The sequence below is a fragment of the Brienomyrus brachyistius genome, chromosome 24 (assembly GCF_023856365.1).
Source record: "Brienomyrus brachyistius isolate T26 chromosome 24, BBRACH_0.4, whole genome shotgun sequence".
NCBI classification, from domain to species: Eukaryota; Metazoa; Chordata; class Actinopteri; order Osteoglossiformes; family Mormyridae; genus Brienomyrus; species Brienomyrus brachyistius.
The window spans coordinates 5,403,388-5,426,214 of NC_064556.1; the positions used below are offsets into that span (position 1 = coordinate 5,403,388).

Consider the following 22,827-nt stretch of genomic DNA (forward strand, 5'->3'; position numbering starts at 1 on the left):
AATGCTTAGAACAGGAAGTAGGGAAAACACTTGCAGATTTAACCATGCACATGTATGTTACTGACTCACATTCCCTTCATTTAAGGTGTATGTTAAATAGCACTCGTCCTTTGGGGATTATCGAATGGTCAGTTCGGAAAACTACATCTTATTCATCTTGAAATGACACTCACAGGGTATAGGATTCAAGATCAAAGTACAGTTCCTGAGGTCGGTATCATCGTATAATTTTGAGTATGACTAAAAGCCACAGTATATGTATGTGTGTTGACAGAATAATTTTGTTTGTACTGGTTTCTACTGCGAAATTCATATTGCCTGTCCGCCTCCTTATTTCAATACTGCCACATTTGTAGTCATACAGTACAGATAGCTGTTTATCAAGTTATACAAGTGCCAGAAGACTTCCTGTTTGTAATTTACAATCCATATTCATTAAGACGCATTTTGTGTCTGTATGACAAAGTATGCACTGATGTGAGCTGCTTATTATGGTTACAAAACCTATTTTATAATGTTTTATAATATAATATGAAGCATGTGTAACAAAGTTATAAAACAATAGGTGCCTATTTATGGAATGAAAGGAGTGCCAAAGATTTCATATGTGTAATGTAAACTAAATTAATTAAATTTACAGGCATATGGCGCAATATTTATATTAAAAGGTTTGTACCCATTTTAATATGCGTGACTTTTAACGAGGACAAAACCTGTTTTCTCAGTATAAAAGATTTTAAGAACTTTTTTTAAACTCCCGTAGTGTAATTTTCGCAGAACGTTTTTTTTTTGTTGCAAGTAATGCCAAATTATTTCAGGCGATAGCGAAAGCAAAATGTTTTGGAAGTGCTTCAGCCTTGCACTTTCGGGGTGATATTATACTAGTGCTTATACTAGTGCTTCTCTACCCACAATTTTATTTATGAAGTTCTCTCTTTTTTGTATTTGGATGGTTATATCTCTGACTTTTAGTGAGCTGATGATGAAGCCTTTTTGCAAGAACAAAAAAACCAACAAGAATGTATTTCTGAGAAAGTTATGCAGTTCAGTTTGCCTAGTCGAAAAGTGTTGATAGGGACTGCTAGAAACATAGATCTATAATATATATATATATATATATATATATATATATATATATATATATATATATATATATATATATATTCTACAGCAATATTTCATCCCACTGAAGTCTGGGGATCATTAAGAATGTGACCTTTAAAAGTAGAAACACTATCCATAAATAAAATGCAAATCATTTGGCTTACCGTCATTCAAGTTTTGTAAAACAGGTTTTGTAACAAGCACACAAACACAAAAAAATACATGTTTGTCATTGAACATCGTAATATGTATGTCATACGATTAAGCGCAACTTTTGTCGGTATAGTTTGTGACTTATAAACACAGGATCTTTTGGCACTCTGTTAACTCCATAAGTATTCACATAAAAGTGGTCAAAAAGAAATCAGCATCTTATAGGATCAATGTTTTTTTTTTTTCCCCGGACCTTCTAAATTCTAAAAATATTAGCTATTTGTTATGTATACAGTCACCGCTATAACACTTCCTAGGCAGATATTCTGCTCTGTAGATGGATACCGGTTTTTAAAAGCAGTTTTTCTTTTAAAATGTTTGTGACATACTAGCACAGCAATGTTTTATCTTAAAGCTACGTAATGTGTTTTAGCTGTTAGAAAGGTGTATGCAATATGGCGGTTTGATTCTAATTTCTGCAATTATAAACCAGAAACATACCGAAAATGGATAAGAAGATATTGGATTTTTTTTTTTTTATTAAATAATTTTTCTGAGGCAGTGTGTAGCTCAGCAGATTCGGGATCTCTGGACTTGCCCAGAGGGTTGCGGATTCAAATCCCACTGCTGGGAGAGTAAGCATATCACCTTTGGCCCTTGAGCAAGGTCCTTAACCTTAGCTTCTCCAGGGAGACTGTGTGATCTTACTCTCTGATCCTCACTTGTACGTCCCTTTGGACGAAAGCACCTGCTGAATAAATTAAAATCATTAAAGTCAAGTGCTCCAGTAACCATGTGTGCATCAACAAGCTCTTGGGAGTTTTACTTACACGAAATTGTTCGGAGAGCACAATGAAAAATGATTGGTTCACAAGAATGACCAATCAAATTGTGGAGGAGCTGGGTTGACTCAACTGGTGGAGGCGGGGCCAAGATTGGCTGGTCCCGCCTCCTCCAGTTGCTTGGACCCACCTCATCTACAATCTGATTGGTTCTCTCTTCCGTGTGCCCTCGGAACATTTTTGTGCAAGTAAAACTCCCAAGAGCCACAGGCCCGCAAGCAAATTATTTTCTAGCGTTTTCCACATCCCCGTGACATTACCGAATAGTCACTTATTTATCTTTCCATCTCCTTTTTCCTCCCGGTAACTTCTTCGTACTGCATTCCTGCCAGCACTGAGAGAAAGAATATTTTAAGTGACACCGGTGTAATAATAAGAAAATGAAACGAATGAACTGAATGTTGTTTACATTGTTTCTGCCATTTGTTGGAGAACAAAAAAAAAAAGCGATTAAAAGCAGGATGAGACTGATTATGTACATACTCTGCTGTCATACCTCACTTCCTGCTTGCGCCGTAAATCGTAGAAGATCACATTCGGGTAGAGAACGTGCATCGACTTCTCTGCATCATCGATCAATACGTGTAGCACATGCTTACATGTAGCGCACGCTTGCAACTTCAATCTCTTTATTTCCCATCTGTGATTCAAATCGAGGTAAACAGCAAATCACGAAATTCACATGCCACATATTATGCTTTAGGAATTAAAGGACTAAATATATCATATGAGAAAAGTGGCAGTTTTGGCAAAAGCAGAGCAAATGGCTGCGAAAAAAACAACGTGTCATATTAAATGTGTTTTTGTTTCATATGTCAAACAGCAGAGTATTTTAACATAAATCACGTTTTTGTGTAGAATGCTGAATGAAAGTATAAAATTCAGAAACTAATTTAAGATCAGAAATACCAAAAGTTTATTATTCCTTGTATTTCCATGCTCTGGTCGCAATAGTGTCTGCAATCCGCATTTCTGGAACACAGTACCTATTTGTCTTATTGTGCATTGCGTTTGTATTTTTATGGTATGCAAATAAGTTCACCTAGTCTGTTGCTGACAGTAAGTGATTTGAATTCCCAAGTAGGTTGACGAAGCTCTTCCAATTAATATAGCAGTAATGGTTTAACTCTTTTAGTGTTGATTTCATCAATGGATGGAAAAAAAGTGTTACGTTACAAAACTTACCAGATCCACTTCATGCTAGCTAGAGTTTTCTTCTTCAGAATCATACCGGGTCACTTTCAAATTTTAAACGTACGCAATACTTGATGTCCAGTATATTTACTGTTTTTTTTTTCCTCCCATAAAGGTTGTACATAGCCTGCTCAAGCTGTAAAGAATTTCCATATGAAAATGGAGGCCATGCTACATTTCAGCCATAAATATGTACGTTCAGCTTTGCGAAAGCACCAAGTCACTCTCTTGCACTTGTAGGAATATGACGGGGGGAGGGGGGGACAGACCTCTGTAAAATGGATATTTTAGAGGGAATGAAAATGACGTTATAAGTTTATTCACAAAAACTCATGGTACGCAAAGTATGAATTTCGTCCGGTTCTGTAAAGACATGTAACTCTCATCGGAAAGAATGTCTCTGTGCAGTAGAAGGTCCTTACATATACACATAAAAATATTGGAATGTATGATTGCAGATGAAAAATAAAAGTGTTTATTTAAACAAAATCTCTTTCTGTCGTTAGTGTTATTAGGAACCGAGCAAAATCAAGATGCTTATGTGTTATTCGAACATGCTATTAATTAATAGACAGTCCATATTTTCGCTCCTTCTCAGCTCCCAGCGCACCAGAACCAGTCAGCCAATCAAGAACACCGAATACCTGGGAGAGGCGTGTCATGAGCTGGGAGGGAGAAAAAATGTGGACTGTCTGGGGGGGCCCTGAGAGCTGGGTTGAGAAGCACTCTAGTAATGCATTAATACACAACAAGAGATCCTAAAACACTTGCATGATTCTCCAGGAAGTAAAGCCTCCAGTGAATTCAAGGATGGAAAAGGCGAAAATCTACTTTGCACTTTGTTGAGGCCAGGTGATTGGAGAGGCCATGGAAGGCGCTGCACTATTGCTGCATTCCCTTGGATACTGGAAATGGGAATTTCCACGTTCCTAGTCAGAAAGTTCAACTGCAACACCCTGGGAAGTTGGAGTTCCGACTCGGGAAGTCGAGGGACCTCTGCAACCCCAACCTCGGAATACAAGATGGCTGCGCCTGTTATCAACAGCAGTGAAAGCTGCAGCTCTATGTTAATATTACTTATGCTTTATTAGTTATTTTTTCATGAAATTGGTCGTGCACACAGTACTGTCCAACCACTGTCTGTTGACTTGTTGCTACAGTGTTTTTATGTGCAAAAAAAGTGCATGACGTGTTGTTATCAATTGGTATCGCTAACAGTGGCTAGTAATGAGCCTGGCTAGAAACTGGGGCCTGTCTCAAAAAGCAGGATTTCTTGCTTAGCTGGATAACTTGTGGGATTTCAGGTAGTATGAGCTAAATGCAAGCGAATGAAGATGATGGCCATTTAAACTGGGATGCCTTAAATCGAGTCCCTGGCTTTGCTAAGTGGCCTTCCGACTTCTTGGGCCGGAACGCGGTTAACTCGGGTGTGACGACATTCCCAGGTCCGACTTCCGAGGTAAATGGAACGCAGCGTATATCCTGGTATTCCTACAACCTCTCTTGAATTCCCTTAACAGTGCATAGCAGTGAGAGTGTATGTCGGCACCACTGGGTGCACCTGTTTCCCTAAAACGGCGGCATATTCCTTGGCATTCAGCCACACAGAGCAATCATGTAGTCTAATGACTTCCACGTGATGGATTCCTATGCCATCATGAATCTCCCACATTGTCTAAGAGCTGGCAAAGGACCCGTTGGGTTGAAGGCGATCTTACACATTCGCCAAACATAAATCCATTTGCATGTAGCAAAAAAACAGAATGTGATACTTTTTCCATTCCGGGTTATGCCTCTGTGTGTATTGGCTTTGGATACAAGCAGTTTCTGAATGGCAGCTCGGACGTAAATTAGCAACGTACGTAATTTTTTAGGATGCTTCTTTAATGCCTTGTTGGTGACCTTCGACTCTATATCGGTGAAGTTTGTCGGAGCTCGGTGACATCGTCTTTGACAGTCCCCCCTTTGGCATGTTGAGTCATTTTGCAGATTTCCATGACCCGCAATCTGGGAACCAGATATTTGCCCTCTGGTCAAGGTCTGATTGCTGCTTCATGCTCCATAGGAAACTCACGTATCAAACCGCTGATTGTCTGACCTCTTTTATAGCTGACAAACACCGCCAGCTGCCAGTTGGAATGGCAATTTATTTCAGAAACGCTTATCACATGTTTATGTTTTTGTTATTTTTTTTGCAAAGCAAAAAATATAAGCATTCTTATATTTTTTGGGGAAAAACAAGTCGGGTCACCAGAGGGTTTTAAGTTTTGAGCATCTTCAGGTTTGGATTTTGAGCTTCTTTCTGTAGACTACTGTACATATGATTTCCAGAATAAGGTAAAATACACTATATTGATTCCAGGCAGAAATCCTTGTGCCTTAAAGAGCAAGGTACACAAAGGGCACAGATACAAACATATAGTGCAAAACACGACAAGGTGTGAAGACTGTACACATAAATAAATAAAATCAAGGACGACCCCGAACATGATTCAAACACATAACCTTCTCATCAGGCGTCAGACTCACTACTATTGTGCTACAAATACAACTGATAGCACATGAGGACAAATGTATTAAGCTCAACAGTTTTATTCCCGGAGTTAATCATCAGACTTAAGCTTGCAGAAGCATTGTGTGTCTTCGCTTGGCTACTGGAGTGGAGGCTAAGAACTGAAGTCCTGCAACTCTGGGAGCTCGTAACATGCGATGCTCCACTGAAAGGAGAGTTCCTTCAAGGCCCGGAATATTCAGGGCAAAAACAATCCGTGACAGATGGCGTAGATCACATCTTCATTGGCTTTTAACTATGTGTGAAGCTGAATATTTTTACAAATCCAATTTAAATATCGTTTTTAAGGATTGGACATTTTTTTGCCTCCATTTGGGAGAGCGTTAGGCAGGTTCTCTGATCGAGGTCTCGAGTGAAGAACATGCTGGCTGGTCTCATGCCAGCTGCAGTAGCCACGCTGATGCTAATCTCCCAACTCATTTCTGTTGACTGTGGCCCGGCCATTCAAAGCAGGTTTGACGAGAGCAGAATGATGGTGAGTGATTATGTGCAGCTCATTAACGTTCCACCTTTCAGCCATCTGCTGGGAAACACACCGAACGAATGAGTTTCTGCGCTCTTCCGCACATTAGTGTGACGGTCCCCGGCTTCTGGATGGACGTTTTCAATGGCTTTAATTTTCCTGAATTCTCTCATTATAACAAAACCATTACCATACAGAACTGGTAATAGGTAATAGGTATGATAAAGCATCATACAGTATTCTTCAATATTTCAAATGAAATGCAGTTTAATGTCCAGAAAATTGCCATGTGTTAGGCAGTCAATAGGCAGAAATTGTAGCAAATTATGTTTATTGGGCTATTTTCTCGCGTTCAAAAAAAATCAGTTGAAGTAGTCTTGAGTCAAGAGGATAATGACCAAAATATGGGCTTTGAAAAATATACAAAGGATGAAAAATCATAATTGTTATAAATGTTCTTGACAAAGCGTAATTAAAAAAAGAAAAATGCTGAAATTATGTTTGTTGCGCAAAATCACCGATGAAGCAACGATCAAAAATTTGGCATTTTTAAACCCATTTTGCCAAGTATAAATTAGCATAAATGCAGCGACACCGTGAAACCTGCCGGATCGGAAACGATTTGTTCATGGCCGCATCCTGCTTCTTGTGATTGTCAGGTAATCTTGAAATAAAATAATAATGGATGGCGCACAAGGTTAGGCCCATTTAACGGCGTCACTCAGCATTCGCGTTAAGCTACCGTCAAGGCAAGAGGGCAGCTTCTGTTACCGAATGCTAATACGGTATGCTGAGGGACCTGAAGGTCTCCTACGTGTCATATTTATGCTTAACGTGATATTAAATTTCTCACGGCTCAGCTGAAGCCTTTGAGTATTTCGCCCAACGCTCAGAAAAGCCTGAAGTTTTCTCTTGTCCGTACAGGCACCTGACCAATGCCGTTCTCAAGTTGTCATCAGAATGAAAAAAATAAATAAATAGCTGAACGACTCATTATAATGCCTTTACGACATCACTAAAGTCCTGTCATAACCTGTTATTGAGGGTCAGTGTATAGTGACACAATGATAACATTAATTTAAGTAAAAAGTGATCAGATCCTCTCCTTGAAGGCCGTAGACAGGACCCATTACAAAGGGAGCGATAAAAAACAGTAAAGCTATTTGTCAAACTCAAACTTCCCTCTTGTGGATGATTTATTGTATAAGACAGAGGTGAAGCAGAACTATGATTAAAAATCTGGAGTCTGGGCCTATTTTGTATTTATGTTTTGGATTCTTTATTAAAAGCAAGTGACAAAACTGCAGTCTCTGTTCGACGTAACTTTGCATATCGCATGTGATGCAGCTATGTCCCTGACTGAGCTGATTTCATCAATACTACTATTAGATGTTTAACAAATTAAATCTGCTCTCTCAATTGCTCACGGCCAGATAAAATAAAAAAAAATAAATAATTCACAGCATTTCAGCCCTGTACTGGAAAATAATTTGAAATGTGTATTGAATTAAAAAAAAAAAAAAAACCTCTCACGCCTAATGAACCATGCGGTTAAAAAAAGGAACTGCTGAAAGCACAGAAAAAACAAAATAACAACAAACTCATTAACAAATTTAACACTTCAAAGGGTAATATTGTTGGCCTGGGCTTTTTTAATCACACTTAGATGGTACTAATTAATTCCACAGCATATGTCATCTTTTCAACAACGGGTTTTCGGATGGACTTGTTGAGGTAAAAAGACTAATGAGCTCGCGATATTTATCTCAGCCATGTAACATGTGCTCAGTCGTAAAAGATTCACAGAAAAGCACAGTACTGCATGTTTTTGTATTTTGTATTTACACATGAATTCTGCTTATTTTTTTAGTGTGACTCCAAATCAGAGGTATATAGTTCAGGTCCAAAAAGTAAAAGTCCAGACCAAGATTTTGTTTCAACCAACCGGCTGAGCACTCTGTGATTGTGACTCTTTATACTTAACTGGTTGGTTGAAACAAAATCTTGGTCTGGACTTTTACTCTCTGGATCTGAACCACCCGCCTCCGGCAGAAGTCAGAGTCACAGAGTATTCAACTGGTTCACCTGGATCTGAAGTGTCCACCCCTGTTCTCTGGTGACACCACTGTGGGCTGATCTTCCGTTACAGTGCTGCTTCGGGTCTTTGAACGGGGGCTTCTGCAGAACCCGGAGCTGAACTTCTTGTTCCTTGAAATCCCCTACAGACCCCCCATCTGTTAAATCCCCCAGTCAGCAAAAGCCAGAAAGTTTTGAGAAATGTGAAGAGTTCAATGGAAGTCGTCGGTTGTGGAAAACATGTTTTTTACAGTCAGTCAGATATACAGCAGCCTTTGCCTCTGCATTGTATTGTACATTGTAATATTATGGCCACCTGCATTGTCAGAAATAATGGACACAGCCCTGGTACAGGTTTGTTCCCCAAGGTACAAATAACACTAATATACCCCCAATGGTACAGATGTTCCTCAGAGTCCATTTCTGTACCTTAAAAGGTACATTTATTTACAAATAGGCTACAATTGGCAGACCCTTGAGGGTACAGCCGCAGTGACAAGTAATTGTACCCCCAAAGGTACAAACTGGTGCCCACCATACTGATCTGGGGTCTGTGATCTCCCCACCTCCGCCGATGATTGATGCTACCTTTTCTGCGGACACTAAAGATCCCCCAGAGTGTTTTGGACGTAAGCGATGGTACAAATGCCACTTATTAGAGTAAACACAGGGTGCAACATGCCGACTAATGGGATGTCATTGCTTTACAAATGTTTGTGACTGGAAAGTTGAAAGTCGTCCGGTTGTATTTCGTCGACTTCGCTGAACGTGCATGAATGGCGCGTGAATCGTGATAAGCTGGAAATCGGAATCGAATCGGGCGGATTTCCCACTAACCTGTAGCAGCGCGTAGCTTAAGGACACTCCTCGGATGGCGTAAGGGATGAAGGTGAGAAACCGCGACTGCTGTGTCCCTTATCAGCTGCCGAGCGGCCCGGCCCCAGAACGCAGCAGTGTGCCGCTAAGCTGACCAGCCCTAGTCCCACTTCTTGGTTTTCCTCCTGCTGGTTTTTGTCATGCTGCATCTGCAAAGTGCTAAGCTGCACCCCAGAGCCCAGAATCCCTCTATTCACTCACAGGGGTGGGTAGTTCAGGTCCAGAGAGTAAAAATCCAGACCGAGATTTCGTTTCAACCAAATAGTTGAATATAAAGGGTTACAGTCACAGACTACTCAACTGGTTGGTTGAAACAAAATCCTTGGTCGTAACTTTTGCTTCCTGGTGCTGAATTATCCATCATTAGCAGAAAAGCATAGCTTTGTCACAACACCCAGATCCATCGCGGGTAAGTGGGGAGTTTAATAACAAAACAGCCCCCCAGCTTCCTCAGTAATTGCTGGGTTTCAGGTATAATTTCTGCTAATATCCACGGCAATATCTCTGTCCCGCTGTGGATTAGCAGTAAACGCTTCGCGTTATGCTATCTTGGGAGGCATCGTTGTTGACAATTTTCATGCATATTTAGGCTTTTGCACAACATAAAGGTGAGGAAATTTATCACAGGTAAACAGTACGATTTACATTTAAATACGTTTCTCTAAAGTGGCTTTTTCTCTTGAAAGGAGTACTTTGGGGAATTTCTTCCAGAGATTGGACATTTCAAGTCCAGAAAGTAAAAATCCAGGCCAAGATTTTGTTTCAACCAACCAGCTTAGCATATACAGTATGAGTCACAGTCACAGAGGACTCAACTGGTTGGTTGAAACAAAATCTTGGCCTGGATTTTTACTCTCTGTACCTGAAATATCCACCTCTGATTTTGTCTCTTGGAGTGGTGAGAAGCCCAAAGAAGTTTCCTAAGGGTTTAGTTAGATAACAAAGGCCTTGTCATGCATGTCAACCTAGATGTAGAAAACTTTGAAATGGGTGATTAAAAAAAAAAAACATTAGTGAGCCATTGAAAACACCTGGGCTCTCCTTAAACTGCCTGGTCGGACTTCAACTGGATCAACTGGCTGTAGCTGGGGGGCAGAAAAGTTGTTGACCAGTGGGGGGGGGGGGGGCATGGCAATGGTAAAACTTGCTGCCATTTTGTCTTTCTTAGGTTGGGGCACGTGACGCTCTGTGAGGTTTGCATGTCATGACTGTGACACTGCGACATGCCTTAAATGACGTTTGTAAACCATAAGACTTTACACACCTGTATTTCCTTGGCCAGACCCTGGACTCCCAAAAGTCCGGTTTGCAAAAACAGGTTCCCCCTGCTGCTCAGACCAAGATCTACTCCATTACTGATCTGTACTCATCCCCTCCTCTCTGACCAGTTGGCCGGTTTTAGGAAGAGAGACTAGTTACAGCTCGGTTCCGGCTCGGTTCTGGTTCGCTTCGGTTTTCCACTGCAGAAGGGTCGGCCCGGTAAATGCGTTGCCAGCTTTGGAGAGCGACAGTGATGTAAAGCCGAAGAGATGCTTATTTACTGTTCACATGGGGTACAACGTTATTTACTACGTGCTAATTTCCGCCAGCATCTGCATTGCAAGTCCATCCTGTTCAGCTCGAGTACTTTAAGTAGGAGGTTGAGAATTTTCAAGTTCCGAGTTATCCGGAATACTTCGATACATGTGTGATACTACTAATAAGGAATAATATATAGAATATTCCCTTTTTTCCTTCAGATAATCCATGCACAGAAGACCTGTATCAGCGTGCATTTCAACCAATCAGATGGCAGTGATGTAACCAGCTTGGTTTGGTCATGATAGTAACCAGGGCCATATCAGTGTGGGTATGGCTCACAAACTTTATAATGGAAAGCCACCTGTTTACAGTGGCTCAGTTCTTTGTGGCCGTAAGCAATCTTTTCACAGGCACTGCATCGTCACTGGCACCACGAGCATGCGGAGATGCAACCAGTGGCTCCACTGTGACACTGCGTAACAGAAAGCTAACACGCCAGAAATAGGAGTGGCGTTGCCTGGCTTTGGAACGCGGCTGGACGCAGCTCATGGCAACAACAAAAACAGAGAATGAAAATACAGAAAAGACTTTGGGATGAAATTGGTGGAGTTTTCAAACGCGTCTCAGAAGAGGCAGGAAGTCAAAAAGTATAAGCGTACGAACAACAGGGGGTAGCAAAGTCAGTGTGAGACACACAGGTGTGCAGAGGGAGACAATAACTTAGTAAACAGAACAGTTGGTCCATATTGATTTTTATTCTAAAAAAACAACATCAATGTGTTTTCAGCGTATACTGCATTCTTTTCAGCGACCACAATAGCCGCAGCTAAACTTAGATAACGATTAATAAATAATACAAAAATTATTATCGCCGATTTGCCTTCTAAGTATAAGTTAGACGTAACGCCTACCATTCTGTACCATGCCGACTGAATGCGAAGCTAGTCCCCGGTACGGACAGCGAAGGTGACAGTGTTACCGTAATGAAAGAGTTCTGAGATCCAAGTGCACAGCAAGCAATTTTAATGATTCACACCAAGCAGGAACGAGCGGCGACACGTAAATCCGAGAGCCGGGGTCAGAACGCACTGAGGGTCCAAATCACATCCAAGAAACAGAGTCAGGGAGGCAGGCAACACTTCCAAAAATAATAGCAGACCAATAGAAGACCAGCACACCACAGCCGAGCAGGCAGCTAGCGTCACAGGGCCCCTGTTACAGAGGGCCCTTACTTCTACACCATTACAGGGGTGATGGTCTGTAATTCTGCAATGTCTGCCACCACTCAAACACTTTTCAGAGGTAAAGAAAATCTGTAGTTCTTGAATGCTTGCCACCACTCAACCACGCATTTTTCGTGGGCCCCCGAGGTTTGGTGGCCCCCCTACTGGCCACAGACAGTCACTCTATAGCCAAGGGCACAGGAGAGATTTTTCGAATTAGCAAACGGTCTCAGCTGGTAAGCTTATCCAGTCACGTTTCGTGAGGCATTCGGCTTTAATATACTAAACATTTCAATTGACATTGATACAATGGCATTGATACATTGACATTGATACAATGTAACTGTTACGGTATCCAACCCTGTTTAAGGATGCTCATCAAAGTTTTGCTATTTTTTCCCCCTCAAAAGTAAGGGGGGTGGATCAGGGTCTCTGTATAGCCCCCCCCCCCACCATCTGTGCCCCTAACTACAGTAGGGATGTTGGGGGGTGTTGGGGGAGGGGCTCGAAATTACTTTTGTACAGCTCTAGTAGAAGTTTCCATGTTGCTGCTAGGCATGTTACATCATAAATGCATTGTTTATACCCTCTATATGCTTTCTCAAAAAAATGTATTAATTTTTAGTGCTCAGCTGCAGGAATGTGGGCTGGAATCCGTCCCAAGTGCGGCTCCCGCGTCCATGCATTCGCATGTATAAAGACACGCCGCGTGGGCAGATCTGTGATTCAGAGCTGCCCTTTAAAAATGCAGAGAAATGAACCAGAATCATGCGTATTTAATTAGACCATCGCTGCAAAAGATCAGCATCAGTCTCACCGCAATCCTAAGTGGCTCAAGCGCAATGGAAACGCAGATTCCGCCAGCGTGTTTAGCAAGCCGTGCTGAAAAATAAATTTACTGTACTGAAATAGAGAAAGATTTACGTTTACACTGTCCAGCCCGTAAACTCCCTCCACATCCTACCACCAGGGCGTAGTTTTGGTTAACCTCAGTAGGGACCAAATCTGCCGCAATCTTTCTAAGCCAGGGCTATTCAACTTTAGACCTCAATTCCAAATCCAGGCTTTGTTTTTTGGTCCTCCCAGGTGGTTAGTTTAATAATTACTGATTCTGATTGGCCAGAGGCTTCACACCTGGCTCACAGGTAAAGGAAGGCTGGGAAATCAGCAGGGCTCGGACCTCGAGGGCCGTGATTTGAATAACACACCCAAAACACACATGGTATTGTCCATACCCAAATCTACGCCCTATCATACCGTCACAGTAGTTGTGATAACTATCACATCATTTAAGAAATCGCAGCTTTCAATTTTGATCCATTTTCTAACTCCCTACTCAGAACAAGGTCAGGTACTCTCCGGCAGCTTAGGGGGAACAGCAGGGGAACACCTATGATTGTTACAGATGACAGACTAAGTCCACATCTCTGTACTGCAGGAGGAAACTACTGGACCCAAGGCAACCCCCCCCGAGGCAAGATTCAAAGCCCCGATCCCTGGACGTGTGAGGCAACCGCGATACCCACGAATCCACCACGACGTCTGTCCAAAGGTACCATAAGAAGCCCAACGTCATCATATGCTTGCAGACAGTTTCATTTGTTTAGGCCCGGAATCATAGTTATCACAGCTTCACAAGCGAGCCGCCGGGGCCGCTAAGCCCATTTCCAGATTCGGATTATGAGATTTGCAGGATTTGCCTGAGGAAGAGAACCTAGTGCAACACACACTGCGGCCCCTCTAATGCTGTCACAGAACAGCGATACGGCTTTGTGGGCAAACACCAGAGACAGTCGCGCAGCTCGGTCAGGAAGGCACAATGGTGTACGATTCAAATTAAACATCCCAAAATCACATTGCGTTTTTTTTTAAAAAAAAAAAAACTATGAATGAAATCAAAAAGAAATCTTTCCAAACGCCAGGTTAGTGAAGTCATGCCTGAGGATTTTCTTCCTCTTGTCCAGCCTTATTTTCCAGTACAATACTATTTCATTTCATTTCATCTCATTTCATCTCATTTCATCTCATTTCATCTCATTTCATCTCATTTCAGTGCAAGCTTTCAGATTATTTGCTGGCCTTTGGTGTCTCAGGAAGTGTAGGCTGAAGCATCGTCATGCAAACCATTTTTTTCTTCTTGTATACTTCTTGTATATCTGTAGCTGCTACGCGGTCTGGGCAGGGATCAACACAGCACAGAGTAGGCAGCAAAAGCAGCAGAAATGTTTGTCTGCTGCTCCTGAGTCAGGTGTCCAGTGGGGTCCAATTTACTGGGGATGAAGCGAAACAGAACACAGAAAATGATGCTCAATGTGGTTGACAAGGGACACGTGAAGCTAATCAGTATCATAAACCCCTGTCATGTGGTATAAGCCCTGTCATGTGGTGTAAGCAGCAACCCCCCCCTTCCGCACCCACATGTGGAAATGATGACAAATTCAGTAAATGGGGCCTTTCTGCCTATCTTAAGATTGGTTGGAAATGTCACCTCCTAAAACCTTAAAATAAGCAATTTGCATAATTCTATAATGACTAGATATAAAAAATTAACATTTTGTGCAAAAGTGTTTGTAATAAGGAGATATAGAATCACTGATCTGTATCGAGATACGAACATTGACCATAGTGAACTGTCGTTTTCCTGTCCAAGCGTGTGACAGCATTGTTTTAATTTGTTTGTACACCACCTTAGGGCTAATTTTCAAGTCTGAATTGAACGCAAAGCCGAGATGAAAACTAACTGAAGTGCTTGTAGTAAATGAGCCCTCAGATCTTCCCCGTAAACCTCCTAGAGGCTTTTTCTGTGGGACACGACATAATGGTCGTAACACCCCCGCTGCTTGTCCCCTCCCCGAATCACTTGGTGCCTATTCTGGGATTAGCATCTATCTGCGCACTTTGGGGAAATTACTGACATTTCCAGGAAGAGATTGAGTTACAGTCCATTCATCAGAAGGAGCGTTGGAGGCAGTCCGCTTAGAGCATGACTAATGAACGTGGAGGAACTGCTGTCGTCTAGTTTAAAACCCTCAACATCGCCCCCTACTGGCCTCCGCCATCTTGCTTTCAGCGAGGTCTTCTCGGGATGTTCATTCCTGTAAGGTGTGTGTCACATCAGTCACTTCCTCTCATCCATTTACAGAAAAATATACTAATCAATGCATGCCTTTGATAAGCAGAAGTCTTGCAGTGGCCTTTGATGATGTTCAAAAACTAAGCATATTTATCTTTCCGTTTTCCTACAGTAATAATCCTTCCAGATGAATGTTTGCATAATTTAGAAAGCCATGCATTGGCAGAGTACGAGAGCTAGTTGCAGTTCTTTCCGGCTTTAAACTTTGCACATAGTGTAGGTGGTTTGTAGAAGGTTGTTGTTGCAAGAAATCTGTTAAAATCTGTACTTAGGTAATTCTATCAAATGGTGCCTGCAAATGGATGGAACATAGATGCGCATATTTTTTAGGGATAATGGATATGATTAGCATCATTTTCTGCTGTCGTGTATAATTATAAATATTTAAAAGATTCGTTATTAAGTATCACTATTGCTACAACCATGGCGCAGTTTAGAGAAATACCATTTTAACAGTAAAAGGCTTTATTAATATACATACGGTTTTTAATTGAATTTAAATTCAGCCAGTGTGATTCATTTTTATTAAAAACGCAGCCAAAAAAAAGGAAGAGAAATTTTTCACCACAGTCCAAAAATGACTAAATGGGTTTTTTTTAATTTTTTTAAATGAAACCATTTAATTAAGCCTACAAATTAGCCGCAGATACTTAAATGTATTGGAACATGATTATAATCTTTTGGGTTTAGTAGAAAATCAATAATAACAACAACAATAGCGATACCATCTTCCAGCCACACTATTATTATTACTGTTATTATTAATATTATTATTATTATCAGCAGTAGCAGTAGTAGTATTATCATAGAATCAGTAAAGTTTATTGTGCTAAGAATGTGTATCTGACCAGCTATGTGTATCTGACCAGCTATGTGTATCTGACCAGCTATGTGTATCTGACCAGAGAGCTTCATGGTGAAGTTAGGTTTGGTGTTAAGTGCTTCGTGGTGATGTTAGGTTTGGTGTAAAGTGCTTCGTGGTGATGTTAGGTTTGGTGTAAAGTGCTTCGTGGTGATGTTAGGTTTGGTGTAAAGTGCTTCGTGGTGATGTTAGGTTTGGTGTAAAGTGCTTCGTGGTGATGTTAGGTTTGGTGTAAAGTGCTTCGTGGTGATGTTAGGTTTGGTGTAAAGTGCTTCGTGGTGATGTTAGGTTTGGTGTAAAGTGCTTCGTGGTGATGTTAGGTTTGGTGTAAAGTGCTTCGTGGTGATGTTAGGTTTGGTGTAAAGTGCTTCGTGGTGATGTTAGGTTTGGTGTAAAGTGCTTCGTGGTGATGTTAGGTTTGGTGTAAAGTGCTTCGTGGTGATGTTAGGTTTGGTGTAAAGTGCTTCGTGGTGATGTTAGGTTTGGTGTAAAGTGCTTCGTGGTGATGTTAGGTTTGGTGTAAAGTGCTTCGTGGTGATGTTAGGTTTGGTGTAAAGTGCTTCGTGGTGATGTTAGGTTTGGTGTAAAGTGCTTCGTGGTGATGTTAGGTTTGGTGTAAAGTGCTTCGTGGTGATGTTAGGTTTGGTGTAAAGTGCTTCGTGGTGATGTTAGGTTTGGTGTAAAGTGCTTCGTGGTGATGTTAGGTTTGGTGTAAAGTGCTTCGTGGTGATGTTAGGTTTGGTGTAAAGTGCTTCGTGGTGATGTTAGGTTTGGTGTAAAGTGCTTCGTGGTGATGTTAGGTTTGGTGTAAAGTGCTTCATGGTGATGTTAGGTTTGGTGTAAAGTGCTTCGTGGTGATGTTAGGTTTGGTGTAAAGTGCTTCATGGTGATGTTAGGTTTGGTGTAAAGTGCTTCATGGTGATGTTAGGTTTGGTGTAAAGTGCTTCATGGTGATGTTAGGTTTGGTGTAAAGTGCTTCATGGTGATGTTAGGTTTGGTGTAAAGTGCTTCGTGGTGATGTTAGGTTTGGTGTAAAGTGCTTCGTGGTGATGTTAGGTTTGGTGTAAAGTGCTTCGTGGTGATGTTAGGTTTGGTGTAAAGTGCTTCGTGGTGATGTTAGGTTTGGTGTAAAGTGCTTCATGGTGATGTTAGGTTTGGTGTAAAGTGCTTCGTGGTGATGTTAGGTTTGGTGTAAAGTGCTTCATGGTGATGTTAGGTTTGGTGTAAAGTGCTTCGTGGTGATGTTAGGTTTGGTGTAAAGTGCTTCATGGTGATGTTAGGTTTGGTGTAAAGTGCTTCGTGGTGATGTTAGGTTTGGTGTAAAGTGCTTCGTGGTGATGTTAGGTTTGGTGTAAAGTGCTTCGTGGTGATGTTAGGTTTGGTGTAAAGTGCTTCGTGGTGATGTTAGGTTTGGTGTAAAGTGCTTCGTGGTGATGTTAGGTTTGGTGTAAAGTGCTTCGTGGTGATGTTAGGTTTGGTGTAAAGTGCTTCGTGGTGATGTTAGGTTTGGTGTAAAGTGCTTCGTGGTGATGTTAGGTTTGGTGTAAAGTGCTTCGTGGTGATGTTAGGTTTGGTGTAAAGTGCTTCGTGGTGATGTTAGGTTTGGTGTAAAGTGCTTCGTGGTGATGTTAGGTTTGGTGTAAAGTGCTTCATGGTGATGTTAGGTTTGGTGTAAAGTGCTTCGTGGTGATGTTAGGTTTGGTGTAAAGTGCTTCATGGTGATGTTAGGTTTGGTGTAAAGTGCTTCATGGTGATGTTAGGTTTGGTGTAAAGTGCTTCATGGTGATGTTAGGTTTGGTGTAAAGTGCTTCATGGTGATGTTAGGTTTGGTGTAAAGTGCTTCGTGGTGATGTTAGGTTTGGTGTAAAGTGCTTCGTGGTGATGTTAGGTTTGGTGTAAAGTGCTTCGTGGTGATGTTAGGTTTGGTGTAAAGTGCTTCGTGGTGATGTTAGGTTTGGTGTAAAGTGCTTCGTGGTGATGTTAGGTTTGGTGTAAAGTGCTTCGTGGTGATGTTAGGTTTGGTGTAAAGTGCTTCATGGTGATGTTAGGTTTGGTGTAAAGTGCTTCGTGGTGATGTTAGGTTTGGTGTAAAGTGCTTCATGGTGATGTTAGGTTTGGTGTAAAGTGCTTCGTGGTGATGTTAGGTTTGGTGTAAAGTGCTTCATGGTGATGTTAGGTTTGGTGTAAAGTGCTTCGTGGTGATGTTAGGTTTGGTGTAAAGTGCTTCATGGTGATGTTAGGTTTGGTGTAAAGTGCTTCGTGGTGATGTTAGGTTTGGTGTAAAGTGCTTCGTGGTGATGTTAGGTTTGGTGTAAAGTGCTTCATGGTGATGTTAGGTTTGGTGTAAAGTGCTTCGTGGTGATGTTAGGTTTGGTGTAAAGTGCTTCGTGGTGATGTTAGGTTTGGTGTAAAGTGCTTCGTGGTGATGTTAGGTTTGGTGTAAAGTGCTTCGTGGTGATGTTAGGTTTGGTGTAAAGTGCTTCGTGGTGATGTTAGGTTTGGTGTAAAGTGCTTCGTGGTGATGTTAGGTTTGGTGTAAAGTGCTTCATGGTGATGTTAGGTTTGGTGTAAAGTGCTTCGTGGTGATGTTAGGTTTGGTGTAAAGTGCTTCATGGTGATGTTAGGTTTGGTGTAAAGTGCTTCGTGGTGATGTTAGGTTTGGTGTAAAGTGCTTCATGGTGATGTTAGGTTTGGTGTAAAGTGCTTCGTGGTGATGTTAGGTTTGGTGTAAAGTGCTTCATGGTGATGTTAGGTTTGGTGTAAAGTGCTTCGTGGTGATGTTAGGTTTGGTGTAAAGTGCTTCGTGGTGATGTTAGGTTTGGTGTAAAGTGCTTCATGGTGATGTTAGGTTTGGTGTAAAGTGCTTCGTGGTGATGTTAGGTTTGGTGTAATGTGCTTCGTGGTGATGTTAGGTTTGGTGTAATGTGCTTCGTGGTGATGTTAGGTTTGGTGTAATGTGCTTCGTGGTGATGTTAGGTTTGGTGTAATGTGCTTCGTGGTGATGTTAGGTTTGGTGTAAAGTGCTTCATGGTGATGACTTGGGTTTATCTGAATGAGCAGCGGACAGCCCAGAGAAGCAGGGGTGGGGGGGGGGTCCCTTTGTAACTCCGAGACCCGTGAGTCCTCTCAGCATTCACATCCGAAAGGCCAATTACCTGAGAACAATGACTCCCCATTGTCAGTCAATACCCCCCCCCCCCCCAAACCTCCCCCCCCCCCCGCGCCTTTGGGGTGTGTTTCTAAAAATAACCGCAACCGCGAGCTCATGTACATTCAGTGTTCTGCTTGGCCTTAGTTTACCATTTACTAGACATATTTTCAGGGATGTACTGCTTCATACAGATTCACAGGGATGTACTGGTCCGTACAGATTTACAGGGATGTACTGGTCCGTACAGATTTACAGGGATGTACTGGTCCGTACAGATTTACAGGGATGTACTGGTCCGTACAGATTTACAGGGATGTACTGATTCATACAGATTCACAGGGATGTACTGGTCCGTACAGATTTACAGGGATGTACTGCTTCATACTCATTTACAGGGATGTACTGGTCCGTACAGATTTACAGGGATGTACTGCTTCATACTCATTTACAGAGATGTACTGCTTCATACAGATTTACACAGATTGATACAGTTCTGAGCAAACGTCTTAGGCAGTCAAAGAAAATGTTTAAGGCTCATTATCTGGGCAGTAAGTGTATATTTGCTCAGAAAAATAACATAGTTTAACGTTAGAACTAATGCAAATTAACAGTAACAAAAACCAAGAGGAATATCTTCTGTTCTCCAAAACGTTGCCAATATCTTGCTAGACGTCTAGATGAACACAGCTCCAGTTCCTAAACCTCTCCTCAGGGGCACCTCAGCCGTTCCGTGTCTTTGTTAAATTTCTCTACCATCTCAATTAACTACTTAACTTAAAAAAATAACTCAATAAGGTATTGATCAGCTGGATAAGGTGTGCTAATGGCTAAAGTGAACAAATGCGTGGCTGTATTGGAGTGTTGCTGCAAATCTTGGGGTGTCATTAGGAGAATTTTTCAAAGACACACTTTGACAGATATAAGACCATAGTTTCGTACCACCATGAAAATTATTCAAACATATTTTTTTTTACTGCCTAAAACCTTTGCACAGTATTTTCTGTACTGATCCAGGCATAGCTGGGCAGATTCACACAGCTGTACGTTTACACATATGAACAAGTGTCGAATCAGACTGATCCACACAGCCGTACATGTTTACACATCCATACAGGTACTGTATCAGACTGAGCCACACAGCCGTACATGTTTACACATCCGTACAGGTACTGTATATGACTGATCCACACAGCTCTGCATGTTTATGTAATGAGGTGGAGCTGGAGGGTGCGATCTGGTTGGGGCATGGTAATTTCATTAACCTGATTGCTTAATTGTTGCAGCCAGCACGCGTATATAGGACCCGGTTGTGGTTGCGTGTGTGACTGATTTGTAAGCGTGACGTGACTCTCCGTGCGCCAGTATCTCCTTTTCCGGAAGTTGTGGCTATATCCAACGCTGCAGGTAGGGCATCAGTGGACGGGGTCGTTTGCTTGCTGTATGGGTGGTTGTAATGTGCTTTGGTATCTTCCTTACAGTTGCAAGGGCTTGGTAAATCTAGCAGCTTGCGGTTGCTTCCGCTTTTAAGGTTTTCCAACTCTTACCGCGTGTAATCTGCCAGGTATGTCTCGTCTCCTTTTACCAACGTTTGGGTAGTAGGGGCATACCTAATACTGTGTTTGTATTTGTAGTGGATCGCGACTTGGAGTGTCCCGGACCGACGTGAGCCAGACCATCAACGGGATACTAAGTCACTACAATTGCTGCTGTTTTGCCCGGATGTTTTATGTTTTGTTTCATGTTTTAATTGGTTTTAGGTATTAATGTGGTTTATTGGGGGGTGTCGTTGGGAAGGTTTGGTGCTGGGCGGTGAGGATCCGTGTCGGGCGATACCGCGCGGCGTGGTCGCGTTGCTTTCTTTTAGCCCACCCCTTGGGTGGATGTACGTGCGTCATGTACTGCGGGACCCCTCAGAGTGTTTGACTGTACGCCTCCCATTCCCCTCCCGATAACAGCTCCCTGGTTTGGGTTTTCTCTTTTGTCGTGTGATTGGAGTGTTTTAAACATGATTTGATTTGTATTATTTGTGCTGTGATTTTGGTTTTTTTGTGTTTTTATTTGGAGTGTGAATAGCCAACAGCCTAATAAAGGGAGTGTTTATGGTCTTCGCGTCTCCCCTATGGTGATCACGAATCTGTGTCCTTTTATATTGGAGTGGGTTTTGAACTCCGGTATTCTAATTCTCTGGGTGAAATTCCCAGAGTGGCGTAGTCGGGTTGTCCATTTCCGTGTTCCCTCGCTACTTCCTCCCTCAGTAACGCCACATTTACACATCCATACAGGTACTGTATCAGACTGATCCACACAGCCATACATGCTTACACATCCATGCAGGTACTGTGTCAGACTGATCCACACAGCTGTACATGTTTACACATCCGTGCAGGTACTGTATCAGACTGATCCACACAGCCATACATGCTTACACATCCATGCAGGTACTGTGTCAGACTGATCCACACAGCTGTACATGTTTACACATCTGTGCAGGTACTGTATCAGACTGATCCACACAGCCGTACATGTTTACACATCCGTACAGGTACTGTATCAGACTGATCCACACAGCTTTGCAGGTTTACACATCCATGCAGGTACTGTATCAGACTGATCCACACAGCTTTGCAGGTTTACACATCCGTACAGGTACTGTATCAGACTGAGCCACACAGCCGTACATGTTTACACATCCGTACAGGTACTGTATCAGACTGATCCAGACAGCTGTACATGTTTACACATCCGTGCAGGTACTGTATCAGACTGATCCACACAGCCATACATGTTTACACATCCATGCAGGTACTGTATCAGACTGAGCCACACAGCCGTACATGTTTACACATCCGTACAGGTACTGTATCAGACTGATCGACACAGCTCTGTATGTTTACACATCCGTACAGGTACTGTATCAGACTGAGCCACACAGCCGTACATGTTTACACATCCGTACAGGTACTGTATCAGACTGATCCACACAGCCGTACATGTTTACACATCCGTACAGGTACTGTATCAGACTGATCCACACAGCCGTACATGTTTACACATCCGTGCAGATACTGTATCAGACTGAGCCACACAGCCGTACATGTTTACACATCCGTACAGGTACTGTATCAGACTGAGGCACACAGCCGTACATGTTTACACATCCGTACAGGTACTGTATCAGACTGAGTCACACAGCCGTACATGTTTACACATCCATGCAGGTACTGTATCAGACTGAGCCACACAGCCGTACATGTTTACACATCCGTACAGGTACTGTATCAGACTGAGCCACACAGCTGTACATGTTGACACATCCGTACAGGTACTGTATCAGACTGATCCACACAGCTCTGCATGTTTACACATCTGTACAAGTTTGGTACCACACAGATTGCACACATGCATAACTTAGTATGTTTTTACTGTACCCATTAAGGTTTAGTATTCCTTAACCACAGAAACCCATGAGGGGCTTGAACTAACACCCACAGGTCCTTATTCCGCTACACTGCCACCTGCCCCTGCTGATTACCCCAGGAAACCCTGCACTTCCTCTCATAAGCCATCTCTCTCTCTCTCTCTCTCTCTCTTTCTCTCACATAGGTCACCCCCTGCAAGGTAAATTCAAACACAAGCGGGAACTTCTAACACCGTCTC

The 22,827-nt window shown here is 42.2% G+C and overlaps 1 protein-coding gene across 6 annotated transcripts in view; it reads left to right on the plus strand.

Annotated features, from left to right (window-relative positions):
* Window positions 1–22,827, plus strand: part of kctd16b (potassium channel tetramerization domain containing 16b) — an 82,941-nt gene that overhangs the window by 35,734 nt on the left and 24,380 nt on the right. For 2 of the 6 annotated variants that reach the window (XM_048994972.1, XM_048994969.1), the window contains one exon: window positions 3,409–3,782. In XM_048994972.1, the coding sequence (XP_048850929.1) occupies window positions 3,409–3,481 (73 nt within the window). In that variant the 3' untranslated portion in view covers window positions 3,482–3,782. Of the gene's footprint in view, window positions 1–85; window positions 1,087–3,408; window positions 3,783–13,462; window positions 13,577–22,827 lie in introns of those variants that run through there. The other 4 variants (XM_048994971.1, XM_048994968.1, XM_048994974.1 and 1 more) reach the window with 3 other exon arrangements.